We start from the raw sequence: 23140 nt of genomic DNA, 5'->3' as shown, positions 1-23140 counted from the left end.
ACATGCTAACTTAAAAGCCTGTGGATACAGATTTCTCTAAAAATGTGATCAATATTGAAAAATATGATTCTGTTTTTACTGAGAGATATTAGATTTTGGTACCACCTAGTGAATTAGGTGTTGCTTACAATATATGTTAGATCAGTGCATACATGAGTATTTCAATGAATCTTCCTGGTTTATAATCTTCTGAAGTCTTTATCATAGGGTTGTTTTGTCTTTCTTGTTTCCTTTTTTAAAGTTGAATAAATTTAAAAAGAAAATATATTGAGGTATAGGGATTACAGAATATGCTTCAAAGTTTCTAATCTGTAACTTCAGATTTTTAATCTGTTACTTTATCAATTTTTACATACGTGTAAAACCTTTTATAAACCTTATATATATAAAATGTTGAAGAGAATTTGAGGTTAATTTAATAGTCAATGTAGCAAGTAGAAGGAAAGAGGTAAAGAGGAAAAAAAGAAAGGAAAAGGAAAAAAGCTAAGGTTTCCTTTCCATACCTAAAAGGTCAAAATCTTAAGATACTCTTAAGAATACTGTGGAAAAGACTGACAATCATCACATTTTTTGAACCTTCTTAAGTTCTGGGCTTAAAGTTGGAATGCTGTTCTGGCATTAACAATTGGCATATTCTAATTTCAACTCCTTAATGTTGTTTTCCATTGCTTTTACAACCAGAAAATATTTTTGAATACTTCATGAGTTAGTTTTTCAGGGTGATTAAGCTAAACCAATTTGGGGGTACAGATGTAGGAAATCAGTAATTGGTATCTCATTTGGTAAACATACCCAAGGCATCAATTGTGATTCTCCCCTAATTGGCAAAATGAACCAGTTTTACAAGGGAAAAACTATGCCTTGCTCATTGAGCATGAAATATGACCACAGCTGCTTCTCCTTTGAGCTACCAACAATTAAACTGGGTCAAATAAGTTCCCTTTCATCCTTCCAATCAGTTTTTGCAAGTCCACACTTTTCAGTGAAGTTTTAATAGTTGTTCCACAGCTTTACATAAGGTTAAACTTTGTAGATTTTTTTAAGCTCATGACTAGACTTGTCTTCCCTATTTTTTCTCCTTCCACATCTAATGATTTGTATTTAACCTAATATTTCCTGCCTGCAATGCAGGAGACCTGGGTTTGATCCCTTGGTTGGGAAGATCCCCTGGAGAAGGGCATGGCAACCCACTCCCATGTTCTTGCCTGGAGAATTCCATGGACAGAGGAGCCTGATGGGTTACAGTCCAAAGAGTCAGACATGACTGAGCAACTAACACACAGACACTTGATATTCCCCACGTGATTTAATCAGGAGTTCTTGCTGTTCAAGGGCTACTGAAAGGGAGAGCTTTGGGACTGGGTTAATGGTGATATTAACAACTGGCGTATGGTGTGCACAAGAAGACAAGCGCTAGCTGGGATGACTGAAGGTTCTAGGGAGTGGACATAGGCAGCTCTGAAGTCCTCAAAGAAATGCTTTGATAACTGCAGAGTTAAAAACTGCCACTTCATGAGCCTACTAGTTCCCTTGTATTTGTTTAGCATGTAGAGTGTTTCAAGGGTTTTTTTTTTTAATTATAAATTTTCATACAAAGTTTTTGCTTTGATTCTCCTTGAGAATTTGAGAGGTTCAGCCACACAGGGCCTGTTTCACAGCAGCCAGTGGGCAGGAGCCACAGTGGTCTGCCCTGCACAGCAGGTGTGGGCTCTTCACTCACCGTGGTATCTACACCTGGCCCAAGCTCTCTGCCAAGCTGCCTGCCTGGCCCATGGGGACACAGGGTTTATGATTTGTCCTGAATAGTGAAAATGGAAGGGACAGGAGGAGACATATGTTCAAGGAATAATAATGCTAATGAGGCTGGCTAACAATGACATTTCACTTGCTATTTACCCAGTACTGTTCTAAGTGATTCATAGACATAGACTCATTTTGTCTTCACAACAGCCTTAAGTTAGGAGATCTGATCATCCTCATTTTATAGATGAGGCAGGTGAGATCCAGGTAACTGAGAGACAAAAAATGAACTTGGCCCCTTTTTTTCTCCTGGTTGTTCTCTGAAAGGACGGCACCCCTTTTCTCTGATTTGGTGGGTCACCTGATGGGCTCGGAGAAGGCAATGGCACCCCACTCTAGTACTCTTGCCTGGAAAATCCCATGGATGGAGAAGCCTGATAGGCTGCGGTCCATGGGGTCGCGAAGAGTCAGACATGACTGAGCAACTTCACTTTCACTTTTCACTTTCATACACTGGAGAAGGAAATGGCAACCCACTCCAGTGTTCTTGCCTGGAGAATCCCAGGGACGGGGGAGCCTGGTGGGCTGCCATCCATGGGGTCACACAGAGTCGGACACAACTGAAGCAACTTAGCAGCAGCAGCAGCTGATGGGCTCCTCCCTACACTGACAGTCCCAGTGTCCCTGTCCCTGAGACGCCTGCCACTGGGCACAGCACGTCTGCCACCCTCTCCTTCCCCTCTGTGGGCTCCAGTGCACTTTCTCTCAAAGGCGTTGTTGACTTGTTAGTTTCAAGAGTTGGTGATTCCTAGTGTCTTAGAAGGGAAATGATTCCTAAGCTTCACAAATGGCAAGGTGGAAGGTTAACATTTTCTATGTGTTTTGTCATTGTTCTCATTTTTTTAAGACCTGTGGTCCCCTGTGGGCACAGCAGTGCGGAAGTCAGTATTACACAACCGGGGTTTGCTCTGATGTCAGTTCCGATTTTCAGTTGCGGACCAGCTTTGCGCCTGCAGTTCAGAGTAAGTTATGAATGTGCCAAGCAATGCCTTACTTTAAAAGACGGAAAAAATTGTATCAGCAAGTGCCATTCTCTTTTACTCTGTCTCATTTTCATGTGGATGTGACTTTTGTCTTACCTATGGAAATATGTTTCTTTTGTCATTTCCTATGTAGCCTGCCCTTCCTTCATAGATGTTGTGGTTGTATGTGATGAATCAAACAGTATTTATCCCTGGGATGCAGTAAAGAACTTTTTGGAAAAATTTGTACAAGGCCTAGATATAGGCCCCACAAAAACACAGGTATGGACATGCTTTATATAGACCCTAACCCACGCTTTCTTTCGGAGAAAATATTACTAGAGGTGAAGTCTTCATCTTTGCATTTGTCCAATCCCCATATTAAAGGCATTTAATGGTAATCTTGAAAGTTAATTGAAATTTGTGCTACGTTGAGTTATTCTATCGTAACTTTGCCTAATGCTGGTCTTTTAAGCATGGGTTCCTATTTCTGACACAGGCATTGGATAGGTGATATAGCATCTTAATTATGTTTCGTTGCTAAGTTTTTCTTCCATTAATTCATGCACTAATCAATACATTTTAAAATCCATTATGTATTTTTTTTACACACACTTGGACTAATAATGATAACTTTCTCTTTTTACTGGTGAAAAAATTATTTTTGAATTCTAGGATTTTTATAAATAAGTTCATAGCATATTTCTGCCATAGCTCAGTTGGCAAAGAATCTGCCTGCAATGTAGGAGACCCCCATTCAATTCCTGGGATGGAAAGTTCCTCTGGAGAAGGGATAGGCTACCCACTCCAGTATTCTTGAGCTTCCCTTGTGGTTCAGCTGGTAAAGAGTCTGCCTGCAATGTAGGAGATCCGGGTTCAGTCCCCGGGTTGGGAAGATCCCCTGGAGAAAGGAAAGGCTACCCACTCCAGTATTCTGGCCTAGAGAATGCCATGGACTCTATAGTCCATGGGGTTGCAAAGAGTCGGACATGACTGAGCGACTTTTACTCCAGTATCACAGTCTAGGCTAAACTTTCATTTTTTACAGAAGTCCTTTCAATAGTTTTGTGTAACTTTATGTTTTAAAGAGTCTTTGGTTTTCTTTCTTCCTGTGGTAGGCAACCAAAATTAAGGTGCAGAAAGGTCCTGCTTTTATAACACTGAATAGCATTTTTAAAGTTTTGGGTTTTTTCTTTCTTTCTTGTTGCCTCTGCCATTTTCTGGGTCATCCTGGCTGTAGGAAAGCATTGAACCGATATCAACAGGAACCAGTTCACAGAGTTTTCAGTTTCTGTGTTGCATCTGATGCTCCAAGGCCCAACAGATATTGGAACACTTTTCCCTAAATGCTTTGCAGTTCTCTGTATTGAAATTTGCCTTTCTGCATTCTATACAGTATTTTAAAATACCATTGGATGTTTTCCCCATTAACATTGCTTTTCAATACCAAGAGGATATTAATATCCATCAAAACTTTGAAGGTTTCACTGTGGGGTTTCACTGAAAATTCTGTTAAATAAGACTAAGTTTTGTACTGGTTTCTAGAGAACATCACTGTTAAAGCCCCTCATAAGAGAAGTTTTCATCTGTATCTGTTTATTTTCTGTCTCTAAATGAATTACCCCTGTAACATGACTTACTGTGTTCAGTAGTTTCCATGTGGAATTCCTGACCTTCCTCTTCTGTCTTGCAACCCCAGTGCCTCTCCTTCATCTCTAAAGGTGGTTTTACTCAGCATCTTCTTCCAACCTAAATGTGACCTTTCTGTAAGCCCTAATCTACCGCAGCTTCTCTTCCACCTCCCTCCTTCACATACAGAAGTTGTGGGCTGTGTCAGGGGGTCACCACTCTCTTCCTCTCAGCTTAGATTTTGAGATTCTTAGAGTTATTTTTGGTCCTTTCCTCTCTCTCAAGTCTTACATCTTACCTTGAAGAGAGAAGTTCAACAATATCATGTGTTTTTTTTTTTTTTTTGTCATTTTCCCAGGCCTTGCTGGCAAAAGCAGCTGATTGATCTCAGAAATCCAGGCCTTGCCCTACCCACCTTCCTTACACACTGGCCTCTATTTCAGCGACTCTTTTACCACTGATTTTCTTATAACCACTTCCCATTCTGGAAACCCCAAATCCTAGGCATAGGGAGTGATCTCAGTGCTGAGTACAAGGACATTAACTAAAGTGTTTGACCTCCTTGATCTAAAGGATTAGGGTATATGCTCAAACGTCTTGTTCCGAAGTTGTCCTACCCCTCTCAGCTCTCCCAAATAAGCCTCTCCAGTGGCATTTTCCCTGAAGACCAGAAGTGTCCTGTCCCAAACACACATATAGCAGCTTCCTTTCTAACGTCTGTGATGAGAGGAAATCCAGCACAGTGAAAACATTTATACTGACTGCATTGATTAGCAGTCACTTTTCCTAGTATTCAACTATACTTCCCTGTTTATTAGATAATTATCCTCACTTGATGAGATGTTAACGTTCCATTCATGATTGCTTGTAATGGTTAACATGTATATATCCTTTTGTAACTAGAAAATCTATTTAAGTCTTCCTGTTATGAACTTTATTCTACTATTCATCCATATGGCAGTGCTTTAAAAGCTGCAGCTATTATTCTTGAGAACCATATGGCAGATAAATGGCACATTATCATGCATGTCAATAAGTCCCACTGCTGTACACTGATGGCCTCTGACAGGGAAGTTATCCTATTGGAAGAAAAATAACTATTCTTAAGAAAAAATTTGGAAATGATTCCCTTAAGCTATCAGCCCATGTATAAATGTACTTCTGATTTTTATTATATTGGTTACATAGGAATGATTTATAACAATGACAAGCCTGTAATAAACTTCTTTTCTCTTTAAGATGGGGTTAATTCAATATGCCAATAATCCAAGAGTTGTGTTTAATCTGAATACTTTTAAATCCAAAGATGAAATGATTAAAGCAACATCACAGACATACCAATATGGTGGAGACCTTACAAATACCTTCAAAGCAATTCAGTATGCAAGGTAAGTTATGATGCTAATAGGTCGGTATGTTGATAAAGTAGAAGTGCTCATAAGTAAGAAAAGACAAACAAAAATATATCGTGAGTGCACGATCAGTTGCTCAGTCCTGTCCAGCTCTTTGCAACCGCGTGGACTGTAGCCTGCGAGGCTTCTCTGTCCATGGGATTCTCCCGGCAAGAGTACTGGAGTGGGTTGCCATTTCCTCCTCCAGTGTATCTTCCCAACCCAGGGATTGAACCCATGTCTCTTGCATTGGCAGGTGGATTCTTTACTACTGCACCACATGGGAAACCCAAATATGTGGTACCTGTACTTAAATCAGAACTAGTAGAGTAGACAAGTCTGAACATTCTTTTACTTGAACACTTTGAGAAGGCAGAAGGGAATAAAATTTTTAAATCTTTGATTTCTGTGACTTTTATAAGATTTTTAAATATTTTATATGAAGTAAATAAAATGAAATTTAAAAACCTTGGGTTAAGTTGGACATAGAGCAATCTGCAATTATTTGTTACTATTTATTAAGACCACAAACAACTTGAGCTAGTGGGATACTTCAGCCAAGTTAAGAAGGGCTGTAGAATCTTTAAGTGTTAATGACATAGGAGTCTGAATTGAAGGACTCATTCTGCTTACTACTATCTGGGGCAATTTCATAATTATACAACACTCTCCTAATTCTTAGCTCAGTGTCTCTATTTTCTTAGCACTGCTGACCTTCATCTTCACTCTGATTTGTTCAGATACCTTTACCAAAAAAGTGCTAAACATTCTCATGTTGTTTAAAAAGTATAAATGAGAACAGTAAGTTCATCTTCCTTTAAACCTACTTTTTGCCCTTTTCCCTCTGGTTGTGCCTTCCTTCCACTGCCATAATTCCTTAAAAGAAGTATCTATGTTCCTTTCTTCATATCCTTGAAACAAATGGCTCTGCCACCAGGTAAATGCAGTTTTGCCTCAAGCCTCATCCTCTTTAGCTTCCCTTATCATTTGACAATAATGAGCATGCAGTGTTATTTCTACCCCAGATGCCTTGACACCACACACTTCTAGAAAACCTGCCAACTTTTGTCAACGAGGTTGCCTCTTCATTGGCTTCTTTTCCTAGTTTTTCTTCACTAAACAGAGTCCTTCTTTCATAGCTCTTTTTCTCTTAGGTGTTGTGTCCACTCTCTTGGTTACATGAGCCATCAGCCCTGCCTGGCTTACCCCACGGCTATGTCATCAGGCCTGACCTCTCTCTTAGAATTCACGCTAGTGTCCAGCTGATGCCGAGCATCTTTATTTGGAGTGTTGGCTCACTTGTCAAACTGAGTCCATCCTAAACTGGCGCTGTGCTTTTCCCTTCCCCTCCTCGTGACTCTGCCATTTTGATTCCTTGTCCACCTTTCCTCCTTGTTATTCAGACTGTAAACTTAATGGTTTATTTTATTCTTTCTGCTCCTCTTTAGGTCACATAATCTGGCCAGTCACCACATCCTGTCTTTTCTATTTCTGAATTTCCTATAATATCCATCCTTTCTTTTTTCAGTATATTCTATGTTCTAGTTGCTGCTTCTGTCAGCTGCTGACTCTCCCTATCTGTCTCAAGAGTAGATTTCCTACAAGAGAAGATATGATTGGTTTGGTTACTTTATGTCCCTATTAAGTTTTGCTTTGGAGCCAAGCCATCTCATCGGCTGCTGGCCAGTAGCTATTATGCGAAGCACCCTTCCTGGTTCAGTAAAGCAGGCTGAGGGGAGGACTAAGGTGACGTAGAAAAATGGCCTCCTAGGAGTTAGAAACAGTAAAGAGCCTTTATTTTTAGAAGGGAATGTGGGTGTGGCATTTTTCCCTGGAAAGAGCCTAGGGGCCTGGCAAGCTTCCTTCTTAGGGAGAATAGGCACTTTCTGAGAAAATGGGACTCATATGGCTTTTATGATCTTTTCACAACTTTGTTTTTCTCCCTGTCATCCCTCTCTCACCATTATTTTCCAAGCTAACAGGAGTCTTTCCATTGTGAGGAGAACCACCTGACGTTTTACTTATTCATTCCAGAATTTAATTACATCGAATTCTTTTTCTCTTGCTTCTTCTTTCTCTCTCTTAATCTGTTTCTTTACAACATCAAGTAGAATTCGGATACTCCTTCAGTGAATGTTTCCATTTTCTGTTGATCTTATTTGATTTGGTGCCTTAAGTTACAATTTACTGTTCCAAGCCATGCAGATAATCATGGGCTTCCTAGGTGACGCTAGTGGTAAAGAACCCACCTGCCCATGCAGGAGATATAAGAGACCTGGGTTCAATCCTTGGGTTGGAAAGATCCTCTGGAGAAGGGAATGGCAACCCACTCCAGTATTCTTGCCTAGAGAATCCCATGGACATAGGAGCCCCATGGACAGGCTACATTCCATAGGGTTGCAAAGAATCGGACTTGGCCAAAGCAACTTAACACACACACACAGGTCATCAAGACTAAATGAGCCATGGTTTCTACTCTCAGCAAATTTATAATCAGACATGAGATCTACTGTATGTCATAAAGAGTATAATTCACTTAAAAAATTATTTGATGTGAGTATAAGAATTCAAATTTCTCTGGTTGAGAAATAGGAACTATTTTTCAATATTTCTGTATGCTGCTATATAGAACACAGAAAAGCTTTAGGAAATAAAATGATATTCTCAGTATTAAACATGTTGAATTAAAGAACTCTGTACACTTTCAGGTGAAAATATTCAATGCATTGAATACACAAACTTGAAGATGGGAGGGATGAATGGAAGAAAATATAGATTTTAAATTGTCATCATGTAAGTGGCGGTGGTAAACCTATATGATGACACCAGAAAGAATGTGCAACAAGAGAATTCAATAGACAGGGAAAAAGTTGTTGGACACCTGGCTAACCAAAAGCTGAATCCCTCCTCGTTGAATCAAAACAAATTTCAGTTTAAATCTAAGAAAATGAAACAACTGAAGGACTATGAGAAAACTTGGCTGATGAAAAATAAGTCTTAGAGATAAGGCCCTTTTAAAATGACATGTCAAGTATAAATGACACAGACACAAAAAGTAACAGATTTGATTATACAAAAATAGAAAATTTCCACATAGTATCAATGTCACTAAAATTTTAAAAATGATTAATGAACTGAAAAAATTATTTACAACATATATGACAAAGGATAATTTTCTTTATTAACAGAAATTTTACTGCTCAGGAAAATGATGAAAAACAAAAATGAGCAAATGTAAAGAAAAATCAAGAGTTCATGAAGAAAGAAATATAAATGGCTAATAAACATAAAAATACTCATCATTCTTCATAGTTAAAAAGTACATAATAAAACAACAATAATACATTATTTTTCACTTATAAGAGTATCCCAGATTAAAAAGTATTAATAGTCCTCATTGTTAAGGAAAGGAGATGGAGAAAAGTGCATTCTTGTACACTGATGGGAGTATAAATTGGAAGAAGTTTGAAGAACAATTTAGTACTAGGTTTATCAAAATTTGAAAGGTGTAAATCCTTTGTCCAAATAATTTCAATGCCGTAATTTTTACTACTGATGCTTTTGAAAAAGTATGCCAAGATATATACTCAAGGACATTCATTATAGCATTATTTGTAAAACCAAAAATGGCCTAAATGCATAATAATGGGGAGTTGGTTAAATAAACTATGGTTTCTCAAAACAATGAAATATTATGTAGCCATTAAAAAAGGAAAGTTCTAAACTAGTGATTACTAGTGGGGTGGTAGGGGTACAATATAAAGGTAGGGGCATGGGAGGCACAAATTATTGGGCATAAGACAGGCTCAAGGATGTAATAATACAAGGAGAATATAGTCAATATTTTATAGTTGTAAATGGAAATTTACCTCTAAAATTATATAAAATGAGTATTTTTTAAATGAAAATTTAGAAATCAAATTAAACACAAAAAGGAGAGTTCTATATGTGCAGGTATGGAAAGATCTCCATCAAAATGAAAAACCACTGTATAAAATATATCCCCACATAAAAGTTTAAGGAGTAAATGTTGCATATATTTCTCTATATGCAACATTTTCTAGAAGGAAACAAACTGATAATAGTGATTACCTTTGAAATAGTGGCTTGATGTAAACTTTTTGTTTTATAGCTTTCCAAATGCTTTAGATTTCTTTTACCATGTATATTTATTACTTTTTTTTTTTTTTCAGATTTTATTTTATTATTATTTTTTTTTACTTTACAATATTGTATTGGTTTTGCCATACATCAACATGAATCCTCCACTGGTGTACACATGTTCCCAATCCTGAACCCCCCTCCCCTCTCCCTGTACCATCTCTCTGGGTCATCCCAGTGCACCAGCCCCAAGCATCCTGTATCCTGCATCGAACCTAGACTGGAGATTCATTTCTTATATGATATTATACATGTTTCAATGCCATTTTCCCAAATCATCCCACCCTCTCCCTCTCCCACAGAGTCCAAAAGACTGTTCTATACATCTGTGTCTCTTTTGCTGTCTCGCATACAGGGTTATCATTACCATCTTTCTAAATTCCATATATATGCGTTAGTATACTGTATTGCTGTTTTTCTTTTTGGCTTACTTCACTCTGTATAATTGGCTCCAGTTTCATCCACCTCATTAGAACTGATTCAAATGTATTCTTTTTAATGGCTGAATAATACTCCATTGTGTATATGTACCACAGCTTTCTTATCCATTCATCTGCTGATGGACATCTAGGTTGCTTCCATGTCCTGGCTATTATAAACAGGGCTGCGATGAACATTGGGGTGCACGTGTCTCTTTCAATTCTGGTTTCCTTGGTGTGTATGCCCAGCAGTGGGATTGCTGGGTCAGAAGTCCTTTATTTAGAGACTTCTGGTGGCTCAGAGGGTAAAGCGTCTGCCTACAATGTAGGAGACCTGGGGTCGATCCCTGGGTCAGGAAGATCCTCTGGAGAAGGAAATGGAAATCCACTCCAGTCCTTTATTTATTACTTTAAAAAAAAAGCCATTTGTTATTGGAAAAATGCAGATCCAATGAGTAAAATTTATGACAAAATGAATTATCTTTGCTCTGTTGATGAGTTTAATTTTCTTAGCCAAGGATAATTCTAAGGATTCCTGATGTGAATACATATACCCACACACTATGAAAACCATGGGAGCTATTTTTAATGGCAAGTGAGATTTACATTCTAAGGAAATGGCAACCCACTCCAATGTTCTTGCCTGGAGAATCCCAGGGACGGCGGAGCCTTTCAGGCTGCTGTCTGGGGTTGCACAGAGTCGGACACGACTGATGCAACTTAGCAGCAGTAGTAGCAGCAGCAGCAGCATGTGTCTCTACAAACTACAAATATAATATAGTTAAAATGTCATCAAAACTAATAGAGCAATTCTAAGTCGCAATAGGTTATATTCAAAGCAGTCAGTTTCATAGTTACTTTTCTAACCAGAGGTCCATGTGTTAACTTTATCCATCGATAGAGTTTTTATTTTGTCTGCCACAGAGATACCGCTTACTCAATGGCTGCTGGTGGACGACCAGGTGCTACCAAAGTTATGGTGGTTGTAACTGATGGTGAATCCCATGATGGTTCAAAGTTGAAAGCTGTGATTGATCAATGTAACAAAGACAATATACTGAGGTTTGGCATAGCAGTAAGTGGCTTTTCTTTTTACTGGTTTTTCAGTTCATAGGGAAATATTCCTTTAAGACTATACTTTCTTATTGCCTGTTCATAGCTTCATATTAAACAATATTTTTACTCTATCTGAGCATCTTGCTGATTTTCGGTCATGACAACCAAAAGGATATGCAAGTGTTGCTTATTTTACTTCTCCAAAAGGCCTATTGTGTTGAAAAAAAAAATAGTCTAGAAGATACTAACAGGAAAATTAAAGTACAGCACTGATGGCCCTCTCCTCTCTTCCTCTGTTTTCAAGGTTCTTGGGTACTTAAACAGAAACGCCCTGGATACTAAAAATTTAATAAAAGAAATTAAAGCTATCGCCAGTATTCCAACAGAAAGACACTTTTTCAATGTCTCTGATGAAGCAGATCTACTAGAAAAGGCTGGGACAATAGGGGAACAAATTTTCAGCATTGAAGGTAAAAGAACTCCTCCTTCTCAGAATTTTCTTTCAAAACCTTTTTTCAAGGATACAAACTTAACAGCATATAAGGGGAACAGAAGGGATAAATTGGGGATTGGGACTAACATATACACACTACTGTCTATAAAATAGACAATAAAGACCTCCTGTATAGCACAGGGCACCCTACGCAATCCTCTGTAATGGCCTATATGGGAAAAGAATCTACAAGAGTACATATATGTATAATTAAACCACTTTGCTGTACAGCAGAAACTAACATGACATTATAATCAACTATACGCCAATAAAAATTTTACAAATAAAAAAGTAACATGTTCTTAGAAACCTTTAAAAATTCTTTATTACCAAACACTCTTTTAATTAATTGGCTTCCCTTGTGGCTCAGCTGGTAAAGAATCTGCCTGCAATACGAGAGACCTGGGTTCAATCCCTTGGAGAAGGGAAAAGCTACTCCAGTATTTGGGCCTGGAGAATTCCATGGACTGTATAGTCCATGAGGTCACAAAGAGTCAGACATAACTGAGCAACTTTCACTTCACGTATACCTTATACAAAGAGGACTCATAAGTAGCATCAATAAGAAAAATAAAGAATGATGACTACATAGGGTATAAAAGATGGTCAATAAACAAAAGAAAACATTCCCAATTTTAGTAATCTTTTTAAAATTTAAATTAAATCAATGTTTCTTTGTGCCTAAAAGACAACAAAGATTAGTAATGTTTAATCTTGAGGAGATTATGGGGAAGCACGGAAGCTCATACACTATTGATAAGATTATAAATTGTATAACCTTTGGGAGCAGCAATGTAGTACCGTCTATTATAATCATAAATAGTTTTACCCTTTTATACTGCTTTCATAATTTACATTGAAATTCTTAAAATTTGTTTGCAGTAAATATGTATACTTTTTAGGTTAGAAAAATACAGTGAAGATTTTTAATAGTTCAGATTTTGACGAAACATTTACCAGATATATAATAATTTACTTCTGTGGCTTGGGAGGTCTAGTCAGTGTAGAAATGTCATATGTTTAAGACCTCATTGTAAGGAGGACTGGAAAACAATTCCCAGTTGGTAAAAAGTCCCACGTGACCCAAATCCTAGTTCCTGATGGTTAACCCAAATAACTCTCAGCAATGAAGTGAGTATTTTATTGAGCACTTGCTCTGATCAAAGGGATTGCATGGATTAAGTATTAATCCTTATAGTCAAATCTTTATCTCCTGATAGATTAAGTATTAATCCCTATAGTCAAATCTTTTTCTCCTGGTTATCCATTGGAAGCATCTATCCAAACATTTTTATTCTTCACTACATTAATGTGACAGTCCGCAAACTTTTCTTTTTGTGAAGATTAGTGAAATGTAACCACTTTGGCTGCTCTATATGGAAAAAGGGTCTAAATGAGTCTTACGGTGCTAGTGTCAGAGGTAAGCACATATGTAGAACTTGGACCAGACTTCCAAATTGGCAAAATTCCTACTCAATCTTGAATCCTGGTTCCTGAAGCCAAATCCAAATATCTCTCAACACAAGTCTTCACCACAGATCAATTGCCTGGCTCCTCCAACTATATCTGAGATATATGTGCATTTATTAGTACCAATATTTAAAAGCTAAAAATTCAGTTAGGTCTTTAGCAAGTAACAATCATTTTTAAAAAGAAAAGATAATGTCAGTTTTCATCTTACCTCATCCCCTATGTTGAGTGTTTCTTGATATCAGGAATTTCATAGTATACCAATACATACATTAATGCACAATCAAGATTAATGCCAACTTCAGACTACCTGGGAAGTATTGTGGATTTCTGCATCTGTTAGAACACTTCCCTAGAGGTTCCTCCCTCCCAGCTCTGTATTTTTGAGTGGACATCAGAACCGTGTGTGTGTGTGTGTGTGTGTGTGTGTGTGTAGGTACATGTGTTTGAAAAGTTGATTTAAAATTGGTAACAGTGATATAATTTTTGAAACTGCTATTTCCCAGGTACAGTTCAAGGAGGAGACAACTTCCAAATGGAAATGTCACAAGTGGGATTCAGTGCGGAATACTCTCCTCAAAATGTGTGTATTTCAGATAACTTCCAGTCACGCTGTCATTTGCCTTGACACTTCTGGACCCAGTAGCCTTGTCCTGAAATAGGAAAAACAGCCATCTAGTGATCAGCAGTTCTCACTCCTAGTCACGGTCGTTTAGTTTCTTTGTGCTGCTGGTTTATCATTCTAAAAAACAGAGGTTAATAATGCCTTCCCTCCCCTATTTTACAGGGATTTTTTAAATGGAAAAAAAATGATAATATACAAGAAAGCCTTTGAGTGCTCCAGGGGACAGGCAGTGTATTAACTCAAGGTATCATTACTGCAGGAATTTTCTTTATATCAATCAGCTGCTGGAAAAGTTTGTTTAAAACACAAACTCGTATCCTCACTGTCATGGTTGAATTCTGAGTTATTTGAATATCTCTTTTTTTAACAACAGAGACAGAAAAACAGTTGAAAAAGTAAGGAGTTAGGGAAAGAGTGCGATGGGACATCTTAGCTCAGGGAAGTCCATTCTTGCTCAGAGACATCCATCTCACAGGTCTCTGATTCTGATCCTGCTCAGGATATGAGTGCAACAGTAGTAAAAGAGGCAAAGAGACAGGTGACCCTGGGAAATACTCAGGGAACAGGATTTGACTGGCTGAATAAAGGCCGAGGATCAGGGGTTTTTTGTAGAATAAAAGGTGCTAACATTCTCTGGATCATCAATCATTAAGAGATGCTCCTACAAGTTATAGGTCTTTCCTTCAGAAAAAATGTCAGTGAACCCACACAAACAATTTTTCATACAATTTCCTGAAATTTTGTATAGACCCTGAAGCTCCTTCCTGCACCCAGATTTCAGAGTCCAGGATTTATGACAATCATTTACATAATTTCATGGTCTCTTATCTTCAGAATGGGACACATTATTTCCCTATTTTTTTTAATGGCTTTGTATTTTTCATCCCAAAATCATACCTTGAAAATTATAATGGAGAAGAATATGGAAAATAATGTCTATATAATGAGATCACTTTGCTGAACAGCAGAAATTAATATGATGTTGTAAATCAACTATACTTCAAGAAAATAAATTTTAAACAATAACAGCAAAACCCCAAGATTGTATCTCTGATATTTTCTAAGATCAAAAGCTTGTAAATGAGGACTTCCCTGGTGGTCCAGAGGACATGAGTTTAGTCCCTGATCAGGGAACTAAGATCTCACTTGCCCTGGAGCAACTAAGCTCACCCATCACAACTACAGAGCCTGAGCACCACAGCTAGGGAGTCTGTGTGCAGCAGCGAAATATCTCGCCACAACTAGACCTAACACAGCCAAAATAAATAAAATAATTAACTAATTGGTTAATTGGTTGATTAATTAATTTTTTAAAAAATTTAAAAATAAGTCCCATCCTGACCATCTGCTTCCTGCGATGGCTTATAGCTTTGAATATTCAGATTGGGTTTTGAGCCAATCCTGAGTAGCCTGTCCTCTTTGGGCCTCCCCACTGGTGCTGACCAATGGCTGTTTTTCTTCCCATAGATGAAATATCATATCTTCAGTTGCTTTCTGTAGCTGTGCCATTCTCAAATAGATGGGATAGGAGAGAGAGGAATGTTTGAGAAGGAGTTAAGAAAAAAGAGGAAAGGGACTTCACTGGTGGTCCAGTGGTTAAGAATTCACCTTCCGATACAAGGGATGTGGGTTCAATCCCTGGTTGAGGAACTAAGACCACACATGCCACAGAGCAGCTAAGCTTGTGTACCACAATTAGCGAGGACCACACACTGCAGTGAAGACCCAGCACAGCCAAAAAATAAATAAAATGTTTAAAAGAAAAAAGAGGAAGGAAGTTGAAGATAGGTCAGAAGAGGGCTACCACATGGGTCTGGGGGAACAGTGCCCACCTCTCTTCCTCTGGCAGCAGCACTTCCTGTTTCTTGAGCATGTCTCATAGCCCGAGCTCTTCCTAGGAACACGTTAGGCCAGAGGCTCCCTTCTGACTCCTTTCTAAAGGCTTACAACTGTTCACCATTTGCAGATGTGCACCTTTGCATGGAAATTGGAAGATGGCTATGTGCCCCTCCTGTACTGTGGTACAGATTTATCTTTAAAATGTGTTGTACTAAACAAAGCCCAAAGTAATACAGCCCATGGGAAGGCTTCTTTTCCAGCACAAAATGTATCAAAACAATTTGGAGATATATCAACATACAATCTGTTAAAAAACCAAAATTCAGCTGAGTGAATCTGATTGGCTTTATTCAATGATTCATGGGATTCTCTTGTAACTCAATTGGTAAAGAATCTGCTTGCAATGTTGGAGACCTAGGTTTGATCCCTGGGTGGGGAAGATTCCCTGGAGAGGGAAATGGCAACCCACTCCAATATTCTTGCCTGGAGAATCCCATGGACAAAGGAGCCTGGCAGGCCACAGTCCATGGGGCTATAAGAGACATACATGACTCAGCCACTAAACCACCGCAATGATTCATGAATTGGGCAGCATTTCATTAAGCAAACAGAAAGGTGCTCTAAGGAGCTGTAGAAAACGGAAGGCTTTTATGGGCAGAAGGGGAAATGGTCAGACTGTTTCAAGCACAGTCACCTTCACATAGGGGACAGAAGGGGTCTCTCATGATTACCTTACTAGTGCTGACCAGGGAATTCCAAAGTGACCATTTAAGACGACCTTCCTGGGAGAGATTGAAGTTGCAGTTAGGTTAGGTATGGTCTGGGTTTGATGATGTAGACTTGGCACAGGTGATTCCATTTTGACCTGTTGACTCTCTTTTCTAAGCAATTCAAATATATTTTGCTTCGTCTCGCTTAGTTTTTTTTTTTTTTTCTTTAAATTTAGACCATTTGTTTTGATGTTTTGCCCACCCGACACTCTTATGCCTTACAGGTGATTTGTTTTAAGGCTTCTCACTTTTCAATTATTGTAGAATATTCTGACGCTGGGTGCAGTAGGAGCTTATGACTGGAGTGGGACTGTGGTCCAGAAGACACCTCATGGACATCTGATCTTTTCTAAACAAGCATTTGAACAAATTCTGCAAGACAGAAATCACAGTTCATACTTAGGTAAGACCTACCAGCACTTGGCTTAGCACATTTAAGTTGCTTCCTTTAAGCTAGTTGGATTTCAAGATCAGTTCAGCAAAACAGTTGAGCTGTCATCTAATTACACATATTTCAGCTCTTTGCCAGTCAGGCCTTAGCCCATAACTACTTAATGAAACACTGCATGTTTGACTCGTTAATCTCTTCTGGTTGTTCCAGCAGTTGTTATTCCTGGGACATGACTGTGTTTCTCCAAAATAGAAATAGGACCTAAAAGTCAGTACCGTAAGTGGTAGTCTTAGATCAATTTGGAGTCTCCAGTGTTTCTGTTCGTGTAATGATAGTCACCAATTTTGAGCACCTCCTATGGGACAGTCCCTGAGTTGGCTATTCTATCTACATAATATTTAAATACTTCCAACTATCCTTTGAAGGGAGTACTACTATCCTCATTTTACCTTTCCAAAGAGCCTAATTACTTGCTCAAAGATAAAAAGCTCAACAAGTGGCAAGTCCAAACTTTGAACCGGAGACTGACTCCAAAGCCTATGTTCTTCCCACTGTGCAAATTTCCACCTTTTAAATTCATTTAGTTATTCATTCTCAAATATTTGTTCCTATTTGAGTTCACAAGGAGCTGGTGAGGACAATTCAGAATCTAGGGTCAGCTTTATGGGGACATGTTCCACCTCCACAGGGCAGAGTTTCCGGCCAAATGGCACAAGCAGTTCATCTTAGAAAAAGCAGGAGAATGTGACCTTCGTGTTGTACTCAGGAACGTGAGCAGCTACGCATCACACTAACAAAAGGGCCCTCTGATCATCTCTGCTAGCTTCACAGGCTTATCTGGCCAAGATATTCAACAGTACCTACCCTGTAACCCTTTCTCTCCTAGGTTACTCTGTGGCTTCAATTTCTACTGGGAACAGTGTCCACTTTGTTGCTGGTGCTCCTCGAGCAAATTATACTGGCCAGATAGTGCTATACAGTGTTCATGAGAATGGCAATGTCACAGTTATACAGTCTCACAGAGGTGACCAGGTAAATTCCATTGTTTAAGCAGGTGAAATCAATTTCATGGACAATCGGGGCTTGTGGGAAGGGAGGAGTTAGTAGAAATGGAAACTAACATTTATTGAGTGCCCACCCTGTAGCTGCCTCTGTGATTTGTCTTTACTTGAATATTCCTTAAATATTCACAACAATACTGAGATCTACCATCCCCTTTTGACTAGCTGCTGAGAGTTTAACTACCTTTCTAAGGCTACATAGCTTTCATGGGGTTGAGTTGTCATTAAAGCTCAGTGATGACAGACACCTAACTACTGCTTTGTAGGCAAGTTCCAACAAGGAACCAAGGATCTGGAGAAGAAACAAGTAGACAAAGGGAGCAATAGAGCATTAGCCTGAGCTACGACATCTGGGCCCGTACAGGTGTCCTGTGGCTCTGACATTTCTAAATGTCAAAAAGTTTGACATTGCTAAAAGTAAAGCAGCACTTTTCTCTGTCACTTTCTTCTGATATGTGGCAATTTGGTCGTGAGGACCAGTGATGCCTCCCAGTCAAGGTCCACAAGAACAAAAGCCAGCCTATAGAGTCCTATTTCTTGCGAAGTAGTTTTGACTCCTGAGCTTAGCAAATATTTGAAATGCACATCACTGTACTCCAACGACCAACAGAAAAATTTCTTCCTTAAATCAGAGAAACTGACAAAACAACAGATTTCCCTTCTCTGGGATTAAAACTGATTCATTGTCTCTATGGATTTTCCTGGAGGAAGAAGATCTGAGTCTTTGACTTCCTTGACCACAAATCCACTGTGGTCACACATTTTCCTCCTCTTTAGTATTTTAAAGTTTATGGTCTTCCCTGGTGGCTCAGATGGTAAAGAATCCTCCTGCAATGCGGGAGACCTGGGTTCAATCCTTGGGTCAGGAAAATCCCCTGGAGAAGGGAATGGCAACCCACTCCAGTATTCTTGCCTGGAGAATCCCATGGACAGACAAGTGTGATGGGCTACAGTCTGTGGGGTTGGACACGACTGAGTGACTAACACTTTCACTTTCTATTCTGTTTTTTTAATATAAATTTATTTATTTTAATTGAAGGTTAATTGCTTTACAATATTGTACTGGTTTTGCCATACATCAACATGAATCCGCCACAGGTATACACATGTTCCCCATCCTGAACCCCCCTCCCTCCTCCCTCCCCATACCATCCCTCTGGGTCGTCCCAGTGCACCAGCCCCAAGTATCCAGTATCATGCATCGAACCTGGACTGGCGACTCGTTTCATATATGATATTATACATGTTTCAATGCCATTCTCCCAAATCTATTATGTTTTATCACAGAAGCCCTGTTATTTGTTCAGCCTCCCTCTTCCCTGCCTGCCTTTGTCTACAATACCTCATAAAGCTTCTAAGTGTTCCTTAAGTGTAGCGTTTTTCCCACCAGCATCAGAAATACCTGGAGTGCTTACTTAAAATACTGTTTTCTTGATTGCCCTATAGATATTGCATCAGAATCTCTGGAAATGGCTCTTGGGAATCTGTATTTTACAGGTGCTTTTTTGGTGATTTTTGTGCACCCTAAGTGCTAAGAAGCAAGTGTTAGATTGTGACACAAAGGGAGAGAAGGGGCGATGTTATCTATCTTTATGTTCCTAGCACCTTACAGGCAACAGATGCTCAATTTTTGTATGTTGAATGAGTAAATAAAAGTTTACTGTAATGCTAGGAGTAGAAGAATCCTAGTGTGGATTTGCTTTATTCCTGCAGATTGGCTCCTATTTCGGTAGTGTGCTGTGTGCAGTCGATGTGAATAAGGACACCATCACAGATGTGCTCTTGGTAGGTGCGCCAATGTACATGAATGACCTAAAGAAAGAGGAAGGAAGAGTCTACCTGTTCACTATCACAAAGGTAAAAAAAAAAATTATTAAACTGATTTCATTTCATTTGCTTTAGTATTGATAGATAAAAGTGAATTTGCATTTTTACAGAATAAAGTCTTTATTATTAAATAAAAGTATGGTTTATATTTCATTTTGAGGATGTCACCATTGTTATAGTTTCAAAAATCACATTGAAAAGCATAACCTAGAACTTAATGTATAGTGTCCTGCCATCTTCCACAAGAGGTCTTTGAATATATATTTTCTTTACAAATAAAGTCATTATAAATGCATGTTGTTTTTTGAAATACATACACACACATGCATATACATCTGTGTGTTTCCCAAATATCTCATTCAATTACTCTTCTTTGCTATAAAGATATAACAATAACAAGGCAAAGCTACTTTGTTGACATTTTACAACAGTAAGGACAAATTGTACCGGGCACTTTAGAAACAGCCATATTTTCCTGTATACTTTCTACATTAGTTTGTCAGGAAATTCCATTGCTTGACATTTAGATATATATCCAAATCTTGGAAATTCCAGTTCTTACACATAGAACTGAACATACTCTAACATGGAAAAGCCTAGTTTTACCAACTTATAGACTGAACTAAATCCATGCACATAATTATAGTGAACTTAGTGAAACCTGAAAAGAAAACCAAAATTAAAGACACAGATTGACATAGAAAATTAGATGGCTAGATAAGGAAAGGATGGAAAGAGAGAAGCTGATATTCATGTAGTAAATGTTATATTTAACTGTTGCGATATTTTGTCCTACTTTATTTATTTAAATTAATATAACAGCCCTTAAACAGAAGCAATTAAAACAATTTGAAAGCATATAAAGTGTAATTAAGTATTTAATAAGGGAAGAGCATATCTACTAGTTTGAAAATGTAACAAATCCCCAACTTCTTAAATGTTTCTTGCTAGTCAGATATTCTGAATATTATTAATTGCTAAAGGTGAAATGATCTTTCAATATTTTACCAAACTCAGTCAGTAATAAATTAATTTTCATAAGATTATTATAGAGGAGAAAGAATAAAAACAGACTCAGTTTCATGGTTGAAGAGCATTGCTTTCTTATGAGGTCATGAAATATTTCCATTCTTGACTTCAAAATCTGCAAAAAAAAGAAAAAGCCCACAATTGTATCTTTTACAGGAAAATGTCTTTTCTTTGGCAGAAATATTCAATGTTTTATATAATGGAATATTAACAATCTCATCTTTCACTTCCTATACCATTATAATTATGCCACTGTTGTTCAATAGCTTTTAAGTAAAGGACTGTATTAAGATATTATGTTTTATTTGTTTCTACCTTAATTTTATTGAAGAGATTAGTAGACTTTTACCAGAAATTTTTTAAATAAAAAAATTTTGGAAACAGATGAGTGAAGATCCTAATATTAAGACGAAAAAAGACAAAGAAATGGACACGCTTATGTAGGTTGTACAGGCAGCCTACAGAAAAGAATTGCTTCTTTTCACCTTGGTTTATGAGCAGATAGCCTATGACCTTACTTTCAGTATAGCACAGTGATTCATTTGTACATAGGTAGGTAGGTAGATGGATAGATAGATTGTTTTTTTGGATTCTTTTCCTTTTTAGGTAACTAAAAACTATTGAATATAATTCCTTGTGCCATACAGTATGTCCTTGGTTATCTATTTTATATCTATATTTATATTACTATAAATATATAGTAGTATATATTTGTTAATATAAGGTTGGCTTTAATTGTCCCCTTTTTCCCTCTTTGCAAGGGCATTTTGAATTGGCACCAATTTCTGGAAGGCCCCAAGGGTCTTGAAAATGCTCGATTTGGTTCAGCAATTGCAGCTCTTTCAGACATCAACATGGATGGCTTTAATGATGTGATTGTTGGTTCACCTTTGGAAAATCAGAACTCTGGAGCTGTGTACATCTACAATGGTCATGAGGGCATGATTCGCTTGAGGTATTCTCAGGTAATCCATAGTTTTATGGTGATATGTTTACATGTGAGTATCATTGTGTTAGAGCTAGAGAGCATCATGTGGGTCATCCAATCCATCCCTCTTACTTTATAACCTAATTCACTTATTCATCAGATATTCAGTGAACCTCTACTGTGTGTCAAGTTCTGTCTAGGCTCTGGGAATACTGTAAAGAACAGGACGGTCACCTTTGTGCTTTGTATGGATCTTTCATTCTTGTGGAGGAGACAGAGGGAAAGAAGATAAGAAAAATATTCCAGAAAGTAGGAAATGATAAGGAACTTAAAAAAAACTATGGAATAAATTTTCAGGGCTAGGAGGTATCAAATATTTGAGTGAGTGACCAAGGAAGCCTCACTCAGAAGCAGCTTTTGAGTAAAAATCTGAACGAAATGAGCTCGGAGAGGAGTCAGGACCCAAACCTGCATCGGCTCCTTCTCCGATTCACTGATGTCTCACTGCTTTGTGCTGGCTTGTTATTTTATGTGAGAGATTCATGCCATTTTCTTTGATGAAAATGTGGCTGCAAGAATAATAATCAGATCAGATGAGCTATGAAAACTCAATGGAGTTCTGTGGAGAATAAAACAATCTGAGAAATGGCCGTAGAAAGAATATACCAGGGCAATGTAGATGCTACCTTTTTTCCATTTCAGTTGTCACGAGCTATAATTTCATCTCAAACTTGCTTTTAGAAAATCCTGGGGTCTGACAGAGCCTTTAGTAGCCACCTCCAGTACTTTGGGAGATCCCTGGATGGCTATGGAGATTTAAATGGGGATTCCATCACCGATGTGTCCGTGGGGGCCTTTGGACAGGTCGTTCAGCTCTGGTGAGTCATTGAGAGCCAGACAAAAACCAGTTAACAAACACACGGCCTGCTAAGGAAAGCAGATTGCTTCGCTAGTATTGCGAAAATGTCACAAGCATTATATAACACTCTCAGACATTTGTATGTTATAGTTTGCATAGAGGAAGGAATATGTTTTTCCTGGTGGGAAAAAAAAAATGCTTGCTTAACATTAGAACCAAGTTTCTCTTCTCTATAAAATGAGGAGGAAAAGTGTATTGAAAAGATAAAGCTCTTGAAATGGTATTAAGGATATTTCTGATTATTTTTTTATTACCTCAACTTGTAGAAAAGAATTCTCATGAGAATGCTCTAAAAATACTGAATACCAAGGCCACACAAGTGAAGTACAACTTCTGTGGTTAAAAGGTATCTTTTACAATTATTAGTCAT

At 38.1% G+C, this 23140-nt stretch overlaps 1 protein-coding gene across 1 annotated transcript in view; it reads left to right on the top strand.

The window, feature by feature from the left end:
• The window catches only part of ITGA2 (integrin subunit alpha 2), a 90865-nt gene that overhangs the window by 33586 nt on the left and 34139 nt on the right, over positions 1 to 23140 (top strand). Inside the window, exons 5-15 of the mRNA XM_068990354.1 lie at positions 2648 to 2762; positions 2917 to 3044; positions 5631 to 5779; positions 11287 to 11437; positions 11723 to 11888; positions 13888 to 13964; positions 16880 to 17018; positions 17893 to 18038; positions 19781 to 19924; positions 21685 to 21888; positions 22593 to 22729. Coding sequence (XP_068846455.1) covers positions 2648 to 2762; positions 2917 to 3044; positions 5631 to 5779; positions 11287 to 11437; positions 11723 to 11888; positions 13888 to 13964; positions 16880 to 17018; positions 17893 to 18038; positions 19781 to 19924; positions 21685 to 21888; positions 22593 to 22729 — 1556 coding nt within the window. The remainder of the gene's footprint in view (positions 1 to 2647; positions 2763 to 2916; positions 3045 to 5630; positions 5780 to 11286; positions 11438 to 11722; positions 11889 to 13887; positions 13965 to 16879; positions 17019 to 17892; positions 18039 to 19780; positions 19925 to 21684; positions 21889 to 22592; positions 22730 to 23140) is intronic.

The sequence above is a fragment of the Capricornis sumatraensis genome, chromosome 18 (genome assembly GCF_032405125.1).
Source record: "Capricornis sumatraensis isolate serow.1 chromosome 18, serow.2, whole genome shotgun sequence".
NCBI lineage: Eukaryota > Metazoa > Chordata > Mammalia > Artiodactyla > Bovidae > Capricornis > Capricornis sumatraensis.
Note: the sequence above shows the minus strand (reverse complement) of the source record. Positions and strands in the feature narration are given on the sequence as shown.